We start from the raw sequence: 21,286 nt of genomic DNA, 5'->3' as shown, positions 1-21,286 counted from the left end.
GACACTTAACCAACTGAGCCACCCAGGTACCCCTTTCCCTCCTCTTCTAACCAAGTACTAATCTTCCCAATTGGAGGGACTTGTGGATACATTAATGAGATTAAGCAAGACTCTATGATGAGGTTTTCTTGATCCAAGCTGAAATACCCATCATAAACTAACTTTTATAATAGGTTCTCAGCAGATACTTTCAGGAATATCCAAATTCAAAAATTCAAGAAGATTTACTCAGTTTTCATCATATCTATAACAAAGTGTGAGGCCAAAACTTACTGAAAGTATTAAATATTATACATGTAAATAACTTTACTCTCCAGTGGAAGCAATATTTAAAAGATGACTATCATATATGTAAGTTAGGCTTATAGGAACAAACTGTATAACCAGCAATTTGAAATCTTCCACACCTATACAAATAGGATTTTTATTTTTGCATCTTTTCAGTAACCAAAAATATGCTATAATAATCTTCTCTTCCCTTACTAAATTCAACAAGAGAAAGATTATATATTTCCAAAGAATCATCATTATTTTTCAAATACCTAGTCAATTACAGGAGTGAGGGATATATTTTTTTTTAATGATTTTGAATGTACAAAGTCATAGAAATGATGCCTTTCTTTGTGGAGCAAATGATACCTTTCAAACAGCAAAGCATAAAGCATGTTTCTCCACTTTCATTTCTACCACTTAAAGGAATTTATTTGCTTTTGTATTAAAACAGAAATGCATATCAAGTGAGATTTTTATTTCTATCAATCATAGTTACATTTGTCACTATTTTGATAACACTATGTCATAACTCACCAGGGGGAAGAGACAAGTTGATAAGTACTTTAAGAAACCACTAATATTTAGAACTAGACTTTTAGAATAAAAAGCCTCATCCATTTACTCACTTCTGAGGGTCAAGAAAAGATAGTACCGGGCGCCTGGGTGGCTCAGTGGGTTAAAGCCTCTGCCTTCGGCTCAGGTCATGATCTCAGGGTCCTGGGATCGAGTCCCGCATCGGGCTCTCTGCTCAGCAGGGAGCCTGCTTCCTCCTCTCTCTGCCTGCCTCTCTGCCTACTTGTGATCTGTCTCTGTCAAAGAAATAAATAAAAAAAATTAAAAAAAAATTTAAAAAAAAAATTTAAAAAAAAAAAAGAAAAGATAGTACCAACATGGAAAGATGGTCAGCACAATTGCTGTCCTCCTCCACGAGACTTTCTCCATTTCATAAGGATGACTCCATCCACTTGACAAGCTTTCCTTCTCTATCCATTACCTTACAAAAAAAAAAAAAAAAAGGTCTCTTATATGCCAGATATGATGCAAAGTATCCTATATAACATATATCTCAATTCTGCAACCTTACAAAATAATCATCCCTACTTTTAAAATGGAAAATTTGTGGATCAGAAAAATAAGGAAATTTGCTTAATATCAATCACACAGCTACAAAGAGGTAGAGCTGGGAATGAGCTAGTTCTTGCCAACATCAAAGTCACTCTACCTTCTGGTATTGTCATTATCCTGGCAATTCGACCCTAGAACTATTTCCATAATTCATCAACTTTTCCTGAAAAGGATATACACCACATACATAGGCTTCCAGGTAGAGAAACCAAGTAACAAACATACATCTGAAGTAAGCCAAAATATTTCAAACAGCTTTTATTTACAAACCCATATATTATCTCTTTTACAACATTGTAACAACTCTGTAGCTGAAGTAGGAATTATACTATTCCTGTTTTATAAATGTGGAAACTGAAACTTGCCAGTATCTGGTATACAGTAAATGCAAATATTTGTTAAATGATTAAGAATCAAACAGGCTAAGTGACCTCTCCAAACCAATGGCAGAACAGGTTTCAAACCCAGGACTCTCAATTATAAAACCAATGGCCTGTACAACAAAATGCAACTGTCTCCATAAACTACTGTCATCATATACTGAAGTTACATGCAAAACTAAGCACAGTTATAAAAAAAGAGGTAGGCAGATAACTTGCTCACTTAATAGTCAGACTTTTAACATGCTCTTGATAGTATAATAGTGCAATTATCAGCATCAGAAGACCACAAGAACTGGAAGCTAGTGGTGCCGACTCATTACTTAAGTGCACTCAGTTTCAGTATCCCTAGATGGACAATCTACAAATGACCCCTCCCTGGACCAAATGTATTCAAACACTTATCACTCACTGATTCTCTCATCCAAACATTTGTCAGGAAGTGTCTACTATGTACCATGAACACATTCCAAATAGTCTGTCTTCCCAGAACTCTGAAGAAGAGGTCTTTATCCCCAATTTGATGTGTGAGAAAATGGAAACTCAGAAAGGTTAAATACTTTGCAAAGTGAAGTGGTCAAACTAGGAGTCACTTCCAAATTACATGAATATAAGTACATGTACACATAGGGGCACCTTCTGTATTCCTACGTAAACAGTGGTCTACCACTCTCCAAAAGGACTGAACAAGAGCAAAAATCACAAACCTACCTTGTTCAAAACATGCATGTTACTATTAAAAGTCCTTTCACATATGCACAGGAAAAAAAACTGGGAGAACATCAACTGTTGGCTATGACCTACCCTGCCACAGAGAATATTTTTAACTAAGCAAACTGGGGGCCCACTGGGGTAAATTAGATACTGGCACACTACATCACTCCGAGCAGGAGCAACTGGGCCAGGGCAGAGGAGATAATTACTTCCAGTAACACTATTAGGAAGTTCTACCTTATTGGGTCAGGTCTGCAATTTTTTTAAAATAAAATAAAACAGAGAAAAAGGAAGGAAGGGAGAAGAGAAGAGAAGAGAAAGGAAAAGAAAAGAGAAAAGGAAAGGAAAGAGGGAGGGAGGGAGGAGCAGCAAACAGCATCCACAGTAAGAATAAGCACAACTTTGCAAAACGTGTTTGAGCTACATGACTTAGTCTTCTCCAACACAATGCACTTTATTCACGGTTATGATGACCATGCCGTCCTCCTGGCTGGTCCACGAATATGCTTGGGACACTCCCACATTTGAGACTCAGCCCTTGCCTGGAAGCCTTCTTCCTCAATAAATCCAAATAACTGACTCCCTCACTTACTTTAAGGCTCATCTCTGTGATACTTACCAACTATAACTCCCCTAAGCATTCCTGATCATCCTTACTCTAGCTCTCCCTTTTCTTTTTCCCATACACTTAACAAAATTATTATGACGCACTTAACCTGTATAAGGTATTGTATGAGAAACGAAGATCTAAGAATAAGAAAACGTGATACTTTCTGTTCTACAAAATCACAGAAGTGTGCAAATAGTAACACCTCCTAGGAGCCGGACATAATACTGGTATTAGGCCTCAGGAGTTAATAGGCAAGGTACAGTAGCAGATCCAAGACTGGAGCCCCCGTCTGACTCCTAAACTGAATACTCTTTCTAAAAAGCTTTCTCTTTAGCTAATATACTTTCAAGTTATCATTAGGGAAAAGGTTATTCAAATCTTCTGGAAGATATCCTAAGACTACAGCAGAGGCACAATTAAATAATACACTGAATGATTTCTGAAACAAGTAAAACATGCTTTTAAGGGACGCCTGGGTGGCTCAATTGGTTGAACGACTGCCTTCGGCTCAGGTCATGATCCCGGAGTCCCGGGATCGAGTCCCGCACATCGGGCTCCCAGCTCCATGGGGAGTCTGCTTCTCCCTCTGACCTTCTCCTCGCTCATGCTCTCTCTCACTGTCTCTCTCTCTCAAATAAATAAAATCTTAAAAAAACAAAACAAAACAAAACAAAAAACACAATGTAACACAATTTTTACAATTCTAAAACAAAATTAGGGTCTCTAAAACTGTTCAAAGATTAAAACAACAAAGAACCAAGTACTGTGGGACACTGCAATACCTCTGTTCATTGTGGGCAGATCACAAGACTTCCTATGAGACTCAGTATCCATTCTTATAGTAAAAACTGATGCCATCTAGAAAGCCTGAGGAATTAGCCAGTTTTCTAGAAAATTATTTTTACTACCAAAAAAAAAGTAGCTCCTCTTTATTCTTAGCGCTTTCAGAATGTGAAGTCATTACAGTGTGTGCTTGTCATCAGGCCGCTGAGCTTCTACTGCACTTGGGCCAGAACCACAATAATAGAAGTCAAAGGAACTGAGAACGTCTATATCTATTTTCTCGGAATAAGCCCAAATCACACCAGTTATCTGACCCTTGAAACAGCAAAGAGACAGACTTCATTGTGGTACGGTCATTTTCCCTCTACATTTTCCAAAACTTCAAATACAACAAAACAGCTGAATGGCAGGCATGTAAATATGCAAGTATCTTGTCCAAAGAACTGACAAATGTTAACTCCATTTAACATAAGTACTAGATATTAGTCTGTCTTCATGAGCTCATCTAATTTCTGGCCATTTTGAAGCAGGCAGGGGAGTCACATTAATTTGTGGATTTATCAAATCAGAAGATTAAGCTGCTTCATGAAGCCCCTTCTGATACCTGAAACAAACAACAGCTACCAACAGACTCTTTTTACAGGTAATTGTACTAAAATGTATTACTCAATAAAATGCCCCTAAAGCATCATTTCTAAAGATGCCCCCCCCCAAAAGGGATTTTACCACAAACTGCAGCTCTTTATTCCAAGGTCAGAATCACATTCCATCAGAATGCCCACTGGATTCTCAAAACAGTCTATTCAATCTTACCCAATTTTCAACTGAAAAACTAAGGCCTCAATAAAGAAAATGACTTGCCCTAAGTGACCTTGTGAACAAGTAGAAGAATCAATACTAGCACATAAACTCTTACTTTCTAGTTTTAACTAGTGTTCTCTCGTGCCTTCTTAAATCTGCTAACAAGCAACCAAAAGCCAAATCTGTGTTCACTGATAAGATTACTGATATTTCCCAGATTATTATTGGAGAGGAAGACATATGTTCCTCAAAAGCCTTAAAACACTATTTGAGGCATTTTCCTCTTTTTTTCAGTTTGTCTTGGTTTCTGAGACCGACTTCAAGAGCAAGATCTGACCAGCACTATCCAATAGCACTTTCTGCAATAATGGAAATATTCCATAATTTGCATTGTTCAGGATAGTAGCCATTAAGCACTTGTGACTTTTGAGCACTTCAAATGTGACTACTGTGGCCGAGGAGTGGAATTTATACTCTTTTATTTAATTTTAATGAATTTTTAAATTTTTATTTCTTTATTTGGAAGAAGAGAGAGCACGAGTGGGGATGGGGAGGGGGTGGCAAAGGGAGAGGGAGAAGCAGGCTCCCCACTGAGCCGGGAGCTGTGAGATGCTGATCCCAGGATCCTAAGACCATGAACTGAGCCAAAGGCAGATGTTTAACTGAATGATCCACCAGGTGCTCCTTTAATTTTACTTTATAGCACAACTCTAGACAATTATTACTGCATGTGATCCACTCATGGTTCTTACATCCCTTCCTGCCTAAAACTCAAGCAAGACACTAACGGTCGAGTACCACAGAAATAAAGCTCCAATTCATTTCTTCCAGAGTCAAAAATTCTTCTAATTCCTAAAGAAAGAACTTTTTCTAAAATCTCTTAAATCCAATTACCAACCTTACCACTACTAGACTTTGATAATCTTAATGAAGAAATGGAAAAGGTACTGGCACTCTACTATTCATTCACTCAACAGGGTTTGTTTGTTTGTTTGTTTGTTTAGCAAATACCACTAGGATGTTCGAAATGATTTCCTTCTTCTCTTTCATTGCTTTTCTCTATTAGTAATGCTCATGTCTACAAACTCAGATGACTTGAAGAGATAAATGTAACGCTCAAGGTTCTACATAATGACAAAATCACATATCTGGAGGATCACAGAGATCTTGACCACAGTATTTGATTCAATGGAATCAAAACAGTTAGAATTTGATTTCAGTCTTTACAATAACATAACCACGACCTGAGATACACAACATTACAGAAGAGACTTTTGGAAAAGCAGCATTTTCCCTCCCTCCTGAATGGAGTAATTCTAACACAGGTTAGAATCCACTAATGACCATGATTTTATTTCAGCTGAGGTAATAATGAGTTGTTCTAAAGGAAACTGCTGAAGGCTTTTGCCAACTTCTTTAGGGCCAATTCTGACATCTGGCCATGTCAGCAAGACAGACAACAAGACTTCTTTAAAAACAAAACACCACAGGTATTCAATTCCAGTAAGAGATCTATTAAGTTACTGAAAGGCACCACCCTTTCTATTCATTCCATTCCGGGCTGAAAATCAACCCATCAATTTAACCCTTCCAGGCCCTACTCAGCTTTCCTCAAGAAGACTTCTCTGATTCGCCCACTGAGAAGTAATCTTTTTCAAACATCTACAGCTGTACTTCCCCTACGTTAATGGTCATATATGAAGCAGCTGTGTACACTGTTAAAGTGCAGACATTGATCCAGCCAGGGATGGGTTGAGGACATTGGAAGAAACCCAGAGTTGATGCAGATGCCTAGGCTTTACAAACACACTTCTGGTAGCAAGATCTATAAACCATTTCCACAAATACCTTAAGGGTACCTATCACTTTCCTTTTGGAATTTTAACTATTTACATACACATCTTCTCTCCCCAAATGAATTATAAATTTCTAGAAGTATGACATGCATCTCAATTTTATTTTTCTCTTCCACAGCAGATAGCAAATAGGCATTCAAATAACAGGAAGAAAGAATAATACCAATGATATAAAGTTATTGCAGCCAGGGCCACAGATAATTCCTCTATATGGAATCAAGGACAAGCTAAAGATCAGTAAATGCCATGAAAAGCCAAACTTTTTAATCACTTCCTTGGTTAGGTGAAATAGAGTATAGCAATGGGCAGTATCAGAAAAGCTGTGACCAAATAATGTTATTCCTTGCACTGGATCAGAGTGAGGAGACATAGACCTGCAACCTGTTAAAAAGTCAGATTTTTTAAGAAGATGGTCAATTACATATTAAATATATTAATTATGGAAGATACAGAAATATCCTTTCTGAAAAACAAAATATACTATACAAAAAATACTTGAATCACGGAATCCAATGTGCTTACCTTATACACTAAAAAATTTAGTTAGGTGATTTATCTAAGGTTACAATGTTAAGTACATGCAAGAGACAGAACATGTACAGAATGTGTACAGAGATACATTAAATCCAGAATTCTTTGCACTCTGCTACCTCTTGAACAGAAGTTAAACCAATCAACAAAGGAGTAACACTCTTCATTGTTCCTAAACTATATCTTGTGAGTGTATCTATTCTGAATTACTAGAGGAAATCAAAGTAAAAACAACTTCTTGAAAATGGGACAAATAACATGAACCCATACACAGAGAATAATAAATGATCAATAAATACAAAAAATATTCAGATTAGGTTGCAATGAAAGAAATGTAAATAAAAATCAGATGCCAATTTTGGTTTACTAAATTGGTAGAGATTACAAGAACAGTCACTGCTGATTAGAGTGTGAGGACTCCACATACTCATACATTGTTGGTAGGTATACACAGAAGTACAACTTTTCAGCAAGGCCATTTGGTACAATGTACCAGAAATCCTAAAGAATAGACATATCATGTGAACCCCGAAATACAATTCTAGAAAAGTATCCTGAGGATGTATTTGGAGATTTGCAGTAAACATCTTTGCATGTATCTTTCGTACATTTTTTCTGTGAAAAATTGGAAATAACCAATAATCTAAATGTCTTAACAAAAGATGAAGTAAATTAAAGTGCATCTAAAGGCTGAGTTATTATAAAGCTATTAAAAATCACAGTGAGTATAGAAAAAATTTTTTAAAGATTTATTTTATTTTAGAGACAGAACGTGCACAAGGGAGCAAGGGGGAGGGGCAGAGGGAGAAGGAGAGAATCTTCAACAGATTCCTCAGCGAAATCAGACTGGGGAGGGGGAGGAGCAGGGATCAACCCCAGGACCCTGAGATCATGACCTAAGCCAAAATCAAGAGCTGGCTGTTTAACCAACTGAGCCACTCAGGCACCCCTAGAAAATAGTTTTCAATAACTGCAGCAATCAGACATCTTCTCCAAGATTTTTATAAGTTTAACCCACCAGAAATATTACGCAATTCTGAGACGATAGTATATTCTCATGCTGCATCATAGAATCAACTAAAGAAATGAGTTAAGAACTCTAATGCAAACGGCCTTTACCCATAAAAAACTCTATCACATTCATATTAAAAAACAAATCAAAATACACTGAGATATCATTTCTCACCAATCACATTGACAAACACCCTATCTGTCCATATCATACCTTATTAACAAGGATATATGGAAATCCTGTTACAATGTTGGAAAATCACTAGCAAAAACATGTATGCACCAGATAATCTTTGCAGAACTATTTGCTACAGCAGAAGAAGGGAAACAAGTGGATCTGGTACATCTACCAAAGGAAGCAATAAGCAGTTTAAGAAGAAATAAGGAATATTTCTATCCTGATCTCTAGGATACACTTTTTTAAAAAGTTTTTATTTAAATTCTAGTTAGTTAACATACAGTGTAATATTACTTTCAGGCGTACAACTTAGTGATTTAACATTTTCATACACTTTAAAGTTAAAAAAGAAAAAAAAAGTAAAGTATAATAAGCTACGGTTTATCAAAGGGGAGGGAGAAACATATACACACACATACAAGCAGACTGCTGAATCTTTTAAAAATTATTTTAAAGTTTCTTACATTAGGAGGGATAATACCATACAGAGAGGAACAGAAGCTAGATTCGTCCAAATAGTTTGCTTTATGGATTTAGTTTTAGAAGCAGTAAATTTTACATAATTATACACTAGAAGGTAAGTTTTTGAAAACTAAAAAATGAAAGCTAAATGAAACAAACTATACCAAACTATACACTGAGTTGTGGTTGAGACCACATAAATTTAATTACAAATTTATAGGAAACACAAGGAAGAGAGAAACATAAAACCACACACAGGGATACCATCAGCAATATCCAAATATGGAAAATTCTGAATGACAGAGGATCTAGTTCCTCAACAATAAATTAAAAAATGAAGGGGTCTGGGTGGCTCAGTCCGTTAAGCATCCCACTCCTGATTTCAAATCAGGTCATAATCTTAGGGTCCTGAGATTGGGCCCAGCATGGCTCAATGCTAGGCGTGAAGACTGCTTAAGATTCTCTCTTTCTCTCTCTCTAGCCCTTCCCCTTTCCTGCACCCTGCCAACCGCACCCCACTCTGCTTATCACTGCCTTCTCAAAAAAAAAAAAAAAAAAGCACACACAACTGGAAGCAATTTCCCAATCCAGGTATTTCATACACAGAGCTGTTAACAGAGAATCACTGCTGTCTCCAGCACTCCAATCATCCACAAAACATGAAGAACAAATATGAAAACTAAAGGACATTTAGTTTGCCTTATATATTCAAATATGAAATATATATGAAATCCCAAGAAAAAAGTTACCACATTGAGCTTGTGCATTTAGTTACCCATCCCAGAAAGGCTTTTTAAGCATTAGAGTGCTACAATCCAAAATGTTTCTGAGATCAGGAAAAAAAAAATTATTTTTTACTAGGAAGTCTAAAGATTATATGCTTCAGCTATTATCTTAAGAACACCACTAACTCTGAACACTCTGAACAGATTTAGTTCTTTAGGGCTGAGGTATAGTTTGCCTGAAAAAAAAAAAAAGTACTGTAGTAAGAGAACATATGGCTTTTTAGTGCAGGCCATCTGAGGGAAAAATGATGACCTCAGCTAGGTGGGAACTTGGATATTCGATGACTGTATGTGGGAGGGAGTAACTTGAAGTCTGAGAGGGGAAGTTGGAGGGTGGAGGAAGAAAGTACATTGGGGAAGATAAAGGATATATTTTTAAACAGGTGGGATGCTGATGAAGCAGGTTCCATTACTAGGACAGAATTACCAGTTAGATAGCTCAAGTAGTGATTAAACAGATGTTTTATAAATATTTGCTAACTAATCTAGGATAATTAAAACTGCTTTGGTAAACACTGTGTTCAAACTGAATCTAGCTTGACTTGTAATTCTGGTTTATTAAACCTTTCCTTGGGCTTTATTTTCAAGTCCATTAACTTTATAAGTATTCTCTAAAATGTCTTCTAAGTTTCTATTCCTCTATGTTTACTTAAATATACAAACTGTTAATTAGATTTTAGAATTATTGGGGGAAAATCTTTTTATATTTAAATAGATTTGTAGGTTTTCTATAAAAAGTATGAATTATTTCAAAATAAATACTTTCTCCTTCTTAAACTAAGTTTTGTAAGCAAACATACCATTCCAGGGAAGTACATCTGATGTAGTTTTCCTATTCAGTATTTCAACTTTTCTAATGTCTTGGGATTTTTGTCCTTTGTTTTTTTGGTTGATTTTATTTTTGTTTTTGGATTTTTTTGTAACCTAAAAGTAATTTCTAGCAGACAACTCACAAGTGAGAGCATTTTATCATTTTACAGATAGGGAAAAGATTAATATCTAGTATCTTTAAAGTAAGAGTAGTCTTTAATAACAATGAATTTTATTCCAGTACTTCTAAAAGGAAGAGAAGCACAGTGTATTAATGCAATTACCAAAAAGAGCTCTCTACAGAATATTTTACTCTATAGAAAAGTCACTGCTGTACAAGAAATGGCAGTAAGACAATTCATCATTTAATATGACATGTGTATATCCAACTCTTAGTTCTCAAAAGTACTTTGACATCCCCTTTAGTTTTTCATAGTGCTTCTTCTCTGAGAAGACCCAAATACTGTATATGGCTTTTTAATAGGACTTGCAAATCAAAAGGAAAAAATGGAGAGAGGGAAAGAAAGGTGGGGGAGGTGGTGAAGGGGGAGAGAGAAACTAAGAATTCCAAATACAAATATTAAAAGTGTAACGTGCTATGGTGGAATAAGCATCGCAAGTCAAGAAACGGGCCTCAAGTCCCGGTTCTGCCAGTAACCAGCTAGCTATACAAGTCACTTAATTATGAGTCACTGAATTATGCTTTTTAAATTGTTAAAAAAAAACAATAAGTGAGTTTGACCTACTGTTCATCTTAAATTCGGTTTCCAAAACCTACCACAATTAAAGTATTTTCCAATATTGCATGATAACAGCTCGATTAAAGGTACGTCATTTTGCCATATGGAGTCCGTCCTTCACTTTTTTCTCAATTTGACCTGCAGCCTGAATTACTTGGGCTGTACATTCGAGGTGTACTTTGGAGGAAGAGGGACTGGGTTCCTTTACAGAATGGGATGGAGCCAAGCAGGTGAGGAAGTTTAGGAATGAGTGCAAATATATGCAGAAAACCTGGTCATTCTTAAATCACGAGCACTGGCAATTCTGCTTAAATTTCGGAGAGGGGGGATGTGTGACAAATCTGAGGTTGGCCTTGAGCTGAGGTTTTCAGAGAGGCACTGTCTCCACCCTTCAAACCTTTATTCCCCGGGTGGACTCCAAATCTGCCTCCAGTTCCGGGTTCCCAACCAATCGCATCAAGCCACAACAGAGCCCTCTGCCAACCCCGGCACCGTTTCAGAGCTCTGGCGTGAGATTCCCAGGACCCCAGCACCTGTCGGCCTTCCCAAAGGGAGGGGGTGGGAGGGAACAGTAGGTCTGTCTCCCGTCCTTTTCAATTCAAGCTCCCAGCAGGTCCAGGAGCCCTCGAGCCTGAAACAACCTCCGTTAGCCTGGGGGAAGGGAGAGCTCCTCGCCCGTGACCCTCCCACGTATCCTTCTCCCAAGGCTAATTTCTCCAGTTTCCAGGACCCAACCTCCGACCGTGGTTTCTCAGGCCTCGGGTACCGCGGGCCTGGGAAGCGTACAGACGGATGCAGAGAGTGAAGGCAGCGGGGGAGGGTGCACTCCTCGCTACCGGAGGAAAAAATAGGAAGGCAAGGGTGGAGGCAGCTGTGTTCCCCCCTTAGCGAGGGCGTGAGGCCGTCCGAGAGTCGGTCGAAGGGTCTGTCATTCCTTCACTCACTCACCAGGAGCAGCAGGGAGCATCTGAGGTCGGGTAAGGATAGGAAGACGGCAGGATTCATGGTAACGCCGGGGTTCGCGGCTGGGACTGGGCAGGGTTGGGTTGGGTTAGGAAAGGGCTGGGCTCCGGGAGCCGGCGGCAGCGGACGATCCTCCCGGCAGCGGCACCTCGTCCTCTGGACCCGGAGCTCCAGCGGCGAACACCCGGGACAACTTCCAGAGAGGCCTCGCACGCCCTCACTTCCGGGTCCCGCCCACCTCGGAGCATATTGGGAAATGTAGTCCTGAACGCCTCTCGCTGAGTACGTCATCGGGCATCCAGAACTTCTTTCCCATCAGGCTCTCGTCGCAGGTCCACCGACTCCTCCGCGCGCGGGGTCCTGTGGGATAGAAAGGGCGGAGGACGACGAACCTCTGTTTTTAGAGGATGGGAACTACAATTCCCAGAGGGAAGTGCGGTCGAGCGCCTCGGGCGGCCTTCGGAGGGGGTTCTAGTTTCAGCACGCTGGGGTCTCTCCCAGACGGATGTAGTGTACAGTCCTGGCGGGAGGGGCGGCCCACTGCGGGGTCGTACCTCCTGGAGCCGCCCCCGGGACGTGAGTCCTGGAGGAGGCGAGGGTGAGTAGGAAGGGGCCTGGCTGGGGAAGCTCCCGATCGATCTGCATCATTGCCTTGGTCCCTGACTGAGACTCCAGGCCCACCTGACCTGGGCTCTGGCCTGATCCTTCATCACTAGCCTCCTCGCCTGTTGCCTCTTCTTTCTGCGCTAATTACTGCATTATAAAGTCGGCCACCTCTCAGGGCCGCAGTTGAATGAGTCGATGACTTCTCCCTAATTGTCTCTGGGTTTGTGTAGGGAGTTGATGTGGGATAATATGGGAAAGCACATTGTAAACTGAAAAGCTCAGTGCGACTGTGATTACTACTAATGCATGGATCGCTCCTACAGGATAATTACGGAATTCATTAGCCAAGCAATTGAGGATCTTAATCTGGCCCTAGTTAGCTCCCCAGCCTCATCTGCAAACACCGAGCCAGGTCCACGTGTCCCAGATATTAACCACACAATCAGTACTAAGTTCTTGGGAGGCATGCTGCTGAAAACAGTTCTGCTTTCTTGAGGTTCTCCGTACTCCTTGCCTGTACTCTAGCTTTCCTGCTGCCATGGAATGGATTTAGCCTTTTCTCTATCTAGAATGCCATCTCAAGTGTCCCCATCTCTGAGAACTTAACCAAAAAACCAACCCTTTAGTCCTGATCAGAAAGACTTTTCTTTCGCTTGTGACTGCTGCACCACTATTTTTGTACTGTTGTAATTATTAAAGCATTTATTACACTGGCTGGTTTTATGATTGGTTAATGGTATCTGTACATTTTATAGGACTTTATAATTGACTAAGCGGTTTTACTATTCATCTCTAAAAATTATTTGCTAAAAAAAAGAAGCACCGTTTGTGTGTGTGTGTGTGTGTGTGTGTATAAATATATTTGGGATTTTTCTTGAGCTAGTAAAGGGCCCTAGAGAACCTTCCCCAGGTGGCAAAATTAGATAGTGGTAGAACCAAGACTTTTAGTTAGGTCTCTCTTCTAGTCTTGTGTTCTTATCTCTAGGCCACTTCACTACCTCTCTGACAGAAAATACAGAAATGGAGAATTTTAAAAGAGCAGATGCTCAATGAGTATGACCTCTTTAGTCCAAGAAATTAAACTTTGATCCTGCTCGCCCTCTGGACTTAGCACTCAACCTATGACTTTTCACTGGACAAATATTGACTGATACCAGCTATGTACCTGTTACTGTGCTAAGTGCTAATAATTATGGGGTGAAATGTATATAACTGAGATCAAACTTTCATCTATTTTTCAAAGGGTATGAAGAGGTTTGGGGCGGGGGAGATTATGCCTAAAACTCTGATCACTTAGAATCTGAATTGGCATATATTAGAGTTCAGAACAGTGCCTAGCACATAGCACTCAACTTACTGAATGAATCAATGTAGTCTATCTTTTTCATTGCTCATATTTTACAGAAAATCAGAGCTGAGGTAGCCTAAGGGCACTCTGCTTATTATTAACAGAATCAGGCCTAGAGCCCTCCTCCAATTCCTCCTTTCCTGTGTTTCTATCTCCACCCGTTTTGCAGCTTCTTTCAAGTAACTTCAGCATAATCCTGCCTGTGACAGTGGTTTTTCTGACATGACAGAAGTGTCTCACAAAGCCCATATTTTCTGCCAGCATGTTAACTCAAATTGTCAGCAAAATAAAAACATGAAGAGCTGACCTTTACCAAAATTAAGAAAACACTTTGACTTTAAGGCAGAATTTGAACCAATAATCCTTGTCAATGACAACACAAGTACTAACTCATCACTGGTGATAAATTTCTCCTACAAAGCTCCCAGATCCTCTGAAATCAGAAATTGGAGTGACACTTTTTGGTGAAATCAGAAGAGGGCTTGTCTGCCCTTTTGGCAGCTGTTAACTAGCTGATTAGCAGCTGCTTTCTTTAGATATGCATGTATGCTCCAGTTTACCACGCTCTGCATGACTCCTTTTGTTTCTTACACTTTGTACCCTCCCGGTAGGTAAAGCCTGGTCCTTGCAGGCATTCAACTTTGATATGGTATCTTGCCTTTAGGAAGGAAGTTTAACATCATTGATGGAACTACCCCTTTTTCATTCCCATCAGGTGTTTGAATTCTTCATGCTGTGTTTCTGACATAATCCAGCCTCTGCTACAACAGCCTTGTGCTGGACAGCTCACGGTTTCTATGCAACTAATGCATTTCTAGAAGGTTCTAGCAAACCATATCAGACTACCAGTCAGAACAAAATTTTCCCAAGAAATATGGTTGACCCTAATGATGTAGTTTTCCAAGCGAAATCCTAAAGTCAAGAGGCATAAGGAGAGACAAATAAAAATTCTTCCTTTCGTCAGGATGAGAGAAAAAAGTACTATTTATTTTTTTTAGAAGTATGCAAATTTTAGCACTTAAATCTAGTTGATTTTGACCTGACGATGTGGCTTGTTCATCATCTTTATTCCCAACATCAGTTCTGATGTTTAGTATTATGTGGCATCAAATCAGAAGTCACTGTGGCTTGGGCACCTGGGTGGCTTAGTCCCTTAAGCATTTGCCTTCAGCTCCAGGTTCTGGGATCTAGCCCTGTGTCAGTCTCCCTGCTCAGCAGGAAGTCTGCTTCTCCCTCTCCTTCTGTGATCTCTCTTGCTTTCGCTCTCTCTCCAATAAATAAATAAATACATATATTGAAAGAAAAAGTCTCTGTGGCTTTTGAGCCCTATGCCTAAGGTTAAATACTGAGCCTTTTTTTTTTTCCTCAAATAACCCCTGATGCTGAGGTGCCTGGGTAGCTCTGTCATTGTGTGTCTGCCTTCGGCTTGGATCATGATCCTGGGGTCCTAGGATCAAGCCCCACATCAGGCTCCCTGCTCAGCAGGAAACCTGTTTCTCCATCTCCCACTCCCCTGCTGTGTTCCCTCTCTCACTATCTCTGTGTCAAATAAATAAATAGAATCTTTAAAAAACAAAAAAAGATAACCCCTGGCAAGAGTCTTAGGAGCCGCCAGCCCTCTCATTTTACAGATGAGCAACTTGTACAAAGAGTCATCTAATTTGCCACAATATGGCAATTCTAGGTAGGACCAGAACCGCAGACTTTTCGAATCCTTGTCAAATATCTCTCTTTATTATTTTTTTTAAAGACTTTATTTATTTGAGAGAGAGTGAGAGCAGAGCAGCGGGGAGCAGCAGAGGGAGAGGGAGAAGCAGACTCCCCACCACGCAGGGAGCCCGATATGTGGGGCTCCATCCCAGAACTCTGAGATCATGACCTGAACTGAAGGCAGACACTTAACCAAATGAGCCACCCAGACAACCCCCTCATCAAATACTTCTATTCAGCCATATTTATAATATACCCACTTGGGACTGATGAAACAGCTTTCAGACATGTTTTCTGCATCTAGTCATGTTTAAATCATTGTTTCAGGGTGCTCCATTTGTTGAGAAGACTATGAACAGGTCAGAGAACTTGTTCCTTCCTGGCTCCTCATTAGCATCTCAAGTTCATGCTGCTGCTATTAATGGAGATAAGGGCACTCTCCACAGGCTCATCATAGGTGAGTTGTCCCCATGAATACAGAAACGTTAAAAATAACTCTGTTCGAAGGGAGTATGTTAATCTTAGTTTTAACTGCACTGTACTCACACATTTTAATGGCAATGTATCATTATTTATATTTCATTCCAGAAGTTGAACAGGAAAGTAATTAAGTCCTGAAACTTAAGAATATGGATTAGGATTAGGTGAAAGGTACTTGAGAAATATTTGTATGCTTGACACTGAATCTGGCTATGTACTCCAAGGTGCTAAGAGAATTAATTCATCTTTATAGTAACAGAAATCTAGAATGAGATAGTGGATAGTGATCTTTGACATTCGGTATATACCCAAAGTACTAAAGCTTACAAATAACTTAAATTGTAATGATTTAAAATTGACTCAGTGTTCTCCCTATCATTAATTCAAATTGATTCAACATTCTCCCTATCATATATAAACAGAGAGAGAGGCTCAGTATTAAAGTTCTAGAGGGAGAGAACCAACTGAGTAGGAGAGAGAGTATTCAAGGACAAAAGTGGGTAAGAATTTTTTAGATGTAGAAAACCACATTTCCACTTATGCAGAAGTCATTAGTCTTTATTTCAAGAAAAGAAATAAAAATATATATTGTTTTTAATCTTTTTACACACCAGTGTCTACTGACATGATTGACAACTTGGGGCTTTAAAATAAAGTCCATACTACTTAAATTTCCATACTGGTTCCATCAGAATTCATTTTTGTCCTACATCCCCAGTTTCTCCAAAATCTTCTATCCATGCACCCTAACCTCTGGCTAGGCTTTCCGTTCCCCCAAATGTCATGAATTTTGTCTTACTTTTCTCTATATATCTGTCTCCTCTCCTCTTTTCTTTTTTTTTTTTTTTTTTTTTTTTTTTTAATATTTTATTTATTTACTTGAGAGAGAGACAGTGAGAGAGAACATGAACGAGGAGAAGGTCAGAGAGAGAAGCAGACTCCCCATGGAGCTGGGAGTCTGATGCGGGACTCGATCCCGGGACTCCAGGATCATGACCTGAGCCGAAGGCAGTCGCCCAACCAACTGAGCCACCCAGGCGTCCCACCTCCTCTCCTCTTTTCTATCTCCCACTTCCTTATCCTCTTCTCTGCTATACTCCTACTTATCTTTATTTTTTTTTAAAGGATTTTATTTATTTATTTGACAGACAGAGGTCACAAGTAGGCGGAGAGAGAATAAGGGAAGCAGACTCCCCGAGGAGCAGAGAGCCAGATGCGGAACTCGATCCCAGGACCTTGGAATCATGACCTGAGCCGAAGGCAGAAGCCCAACCCACTGAGCCACCCAGGCACCCCTCCTACTTATCTCTAAAGACAAAATTCTTTTACTACATACTCTGTGAAGGTTTCTCTTCTCTATCAGAAACATTATCTCCTGATACCTCAGCTTCAAATTAGCTACCTGCATTCACAGTTACTCCTTGGAACGGGATATCTTCAGTAATCTCTGAGTCAGTCATTCAAACATTCCACCATTCAATTGAAACTCTCTTGCTTCCAGTTCACCTACAGATGAGAACAATAGTTTTTCTTTTTTTTTTATTAAGATTTTATTTATTTATTTGACGGAGAGAGACACAGCGAGAGAGGGAACACAACACGGGGAGTGGGAGAGGGAGAAGCAGGCTTCCCACCAAGCAGGGAGCCCAATATTGGCCTCAATCCCAGGACTCTGGGATCTTGACCTGAGCTGAAGGCAGATGCTTAACGCCAGAGCCACCCAGGCACCCAAGGGAACAATAGTTTTTCAAGGGGCACCTGGGTGGCTCAGTCGGTTAAGTGTCTGCCTTCAGCTCAGGTCATGATCTCGGAGTCCTAGTATGGAGCCCCATGTGGGCTCCCTGCTCAGCTGGGAGCCTGCTTCACCCTCTCCTCCCCACTTGTGCTCTCTCACTATCTCCATCACTGTCCCCACCTCTCTCAAATAAATACATAAAATCTTTAAAAAAAATTTTTTTTCAAGTCACTGAGACTAGCAATCCATTATCTTCTGCAGTTTTGAATACACATCTCCTTCTGTCTTTACTTGCCCCGCCATTCAGCCCTGATTCCGTGATCGACTACTAAAATTTTTACCTTAGAAAAATCAACTTTTCTCCTCACCGGTGGAACTTGGCTGCTGCAGTCGGACAGACCTAATCCATAAACCTCTGCCAACCCCTGAACAATTCCACTGGTCGCAGAGACCATAATGTGGTTACCTGCTTCAGGGAGGCAGTCCGCACTGGCCCTTCATCCCACCGCACTTCTCCATAAAGAGGATTTCATACCTTCTCATTCTGCCGAAACCTCTGACCGCCAGTCCGCCCTCCTTCCATTCTCACCCAATGCTTCATGTTCCCCACAGAAAATGAAGACTTTAGTAGGAACTCCCTCACCTTTCAGCATAATATCTGCAAATCAGACTACATCTGCACTCGTCTTCTCTGTTTCTGCCAAAACACAGCAAATACCCCTTTCTGCCAAAGGTACTCCAACATGCTCTCTCTTCCATTATTCCATCCTTTCCTACCTTTCCAGGAACTTGCTACCATTTTTTTTTTTTAAGACTTGTGGTTATAACCCCTTTGACCTTTTCTTCTATTTCATATTCTTCCCATCAATATTTAAACATGCTCTGTTGTCTTTATCATTTAAAAAACCCCTTCCCTATTCCTTCATCCCCCTCTGGGTATTTTCATATGTCTCCACGTCCCATCATAACTGTATCAGTCACAGGCTGAACTGCTCTGGCAGTGACTTAAGAAAGGGAGAAGAATAGGGCCACCCGGGCGGCTCAGTTGGTTAAGCACCTGCCTTTAGCTCAGGTCATGATCCCAGAGTCCTGCTCAGTGGGGAGCCTGTTTCTCCCTCTCCCTCTGCCTGATGCTCACTCCTCTTGTGCTCTTTCTGTTTCTCTTTCTCTCTCTGTCAAATAAATAAAATCTTTTTAAAAAATAAAAAGTAAAGGTCGACGTATATTTTATTCCCATCATAGTGCAGATGTAAGTGGGCAGCCTATGGTGGGTAGAAATCTCCACTTCACAAAATCATCTAGGACTTGGCTCTGCCATTGTCAACATGTGGCTTCCATCTGGGGGGCAAAAGCAGATGCTTCTGTTGTAGCCATAGCCCCGCCAGCAGGAGCAGGGGGAGTTCAGTAAAGCCATTTGTCATTTAGGAGGCGGACAGGACTTAGGCACAGAGCCACACTGTGGACAAAGGAAGCTAACGTGTCTCTCCTTTGATGGCATCATGCCCAGCTAAAATTCAGGGTGCTCGATTCTTAGAAAAATCCGAATGGATATTGGGAGCAATTATCACTCTTTGTACCACAACCAAGATTCTTTACCTCAGTCCACTCTTTAATTAAGAGAAAACAAAACAAGGGGCGCCTGGGTGGCTCAGTCGGTTAAGCATCCATCTCTTGATTTCAGCTCCAGTCATGATCTCAGGGTTATGAGATCGAGCCCTGTGACATATTCCACACTCAAAGGGGAGTCGGCTTGAGGTTCTCTCTCCCTCTCCCCTCCTCCACCCCACCCCCTGGCTTGTGCATGCACACGTGCACAGACCCTCTCTCTAAAATAAATAAATAAATCTTTTTTTTAAAAAATACTTATTCTGTGAGAATAAACAGGGTCTATTTAATCCATCACTGTATCTGCAAAATCCAGAACAGTACTCAGCACATAGTAGGGACATAAGATATATTTGTTGAAGGAGTCAATAAATGTAATCATTCTTTTAAGTACCTGTCCTCCCAAGAAGCCTGTAATCGTCTTGAGGGCCGGGATTAATTGTGAATCGAGTTGAATTGAATTAAATTAAGTTAAATTAAATTGACTTGAGGGGCAGGTTTGCGTTAAATTCCATTGGAAATTTTTTTTTAAGTCAGACTACCTCAAGGAAGAACATCTTATAAAATGAACTGTTTATGGTTTTAATGAAAAATAACCTTCAAAAGAAATAAAACATAAATTAAAAGTGGTTGTACAGGTTCAGTCATGCAAATTAACAATTGTGTTACATAACAAAACTTGAAATCTTCCTATAATTTTAAATCCCCCCAAAAAAGATTTTTTTAAGGAAAAAAATCCTTCAAAACAAAGCAGAAAAAAATTATGTGAAACTAGTATAGAGCTGATAAATTTACTTTATAAATGTGTTCCCTCTGTGTTCTATCGCCTTGTCTCCTTACCGACTTTGAGCTGTAACCCTGCTCATCTTTTCAGAATTCTGCCATTATGTCGTCTGTGCGGAGACAGACATACCTGTGCTCTTGGCATTTCCTAGTATTTGTATATCCCTCCCAAGACAGCAACCATGTCATCTTAAATCTCAGTGTATCTTACGTCTTCTTTTATGTAGTGCATCTTGATGATCTCTAAATATATGCTATTTCTCTTTCCTAGACTAGTAACGTAGTACTACAGGATGAATTCTTTTTTTCCTGAATCTTTGCTCACCAACTGCTCACTGAATTCATTCACTTTCACATTTTCTGTTTTCCCTTCTCTGTTTCCATGGAGAAGTATGTCAGTGATGTGTTCAACTCCATGGAAACAGATGAGCATCTCTTTCTACATACACAACTAATTAAATCGAACACTTTCTCTGCCACCCATTGTTCTGGAGGAGGACTGAAGAGGCTTTCCCTGAATGAGACATCATTTTAGTAGCAATTTTTAGTGTCTAACCTAATACAACGGATTAATGTTTTAACACAATATTACATCCTCGATTCAGATACCTTAAGGCTCAGTCCTAGGCTGTAAAAGCATAAACATACATAGTAAATTCCTCATATACCATGGCTATCATTTGTAAATATGTAGTTTTTTCTCTTAACTCAAATAATTTGAATACCAGCGATATAGTTGATAATAGAAGTTAGTAGATTCATTTTATTACTATACAATGTAGTATCATAGAAAGAATGTGGGTTTTAGAGTCAGATAAACCCAAATTTTGAGTTTTTGTTTTGTCACTTACTAGCAGTATTCCCCCAGATAAGCCACTTAATCTTTCTGAGTCTCAATTCCTTATCTGAAAACTATGGACTATAATACTTTGCTTATGTGAGAGTTCATCAGGACAATGACCGTAAAACATCAAGGGTGACTATAGTTAATAATACT

The 21,286-nt window shown here is 39.7% G+C and overlaps 2 protein-coding genes across 2 annotated transcripts in view; one reads left to right on the top strand and one right to left on the bottom strand.

Annotated features, from left to right (window-relative positions):
- Nucleotides 1–12,328, bottom strand: part of ERP44 (endoplasmic reticulum protein 44) — a 93,283-nt gene extending 80,955 nt beyond the window's left edge. Inside the window, exon 1 of the mRNA XM_059143537.1 lies at nt 12,008–12,328. Within this exon, the coding sequence (XP_058999520.1) occupies nt 12,008–12,313 (306 nt within the window). The 5' untranslated portion in view covers nt 12,314–12,328. The remainder of the gene's footprint in view (nt 1–12,007) is intronic.
- A 72-nt stretch (nt 12,329–12,400) lies between these two features.
- INVS (inversin) overlaps nt 12,401–21,286 on the top strand; it is a 174,103-nt gene continuing 165,217 nt past the window's right edge. Inside the window, exons 1-2 of the mRNA XM_059143533.1 lie at nt 12,401–12,620; nt 16,014–16,143. Of these exons, the coding sequence (XP_058999516.1) occupies nt 16,038–16,143 (106 nt within the window). The 5' untranslated portion in view covers nt 12,401–12,620; nt 16,014–16,037. The remainder of the gene's footprint in view (nt 12,621–16,013; nt 16,144–21,286) is intronic.

This window comes from Mustela lutreola, chromosome 12, assembly GCF_030435805.1.
Source record: "Mustela lutreola isolate mMusLut2 chromosome 12, mMusLut2.pri, whole genome shotgun sequence".
NCBI classification, from domain to species: domain Eukaryota; kingdom Metazoa; phylum Chordata; class Mammalia; order Carnivora; family Mustelidae; genus Mustela; species Mustela lutreola.
The sequence above is the reverse complement of the archived record's forward strand: the minus strand, read 5'-3'. Positions and strand labels throughout refer to the sequence as shown.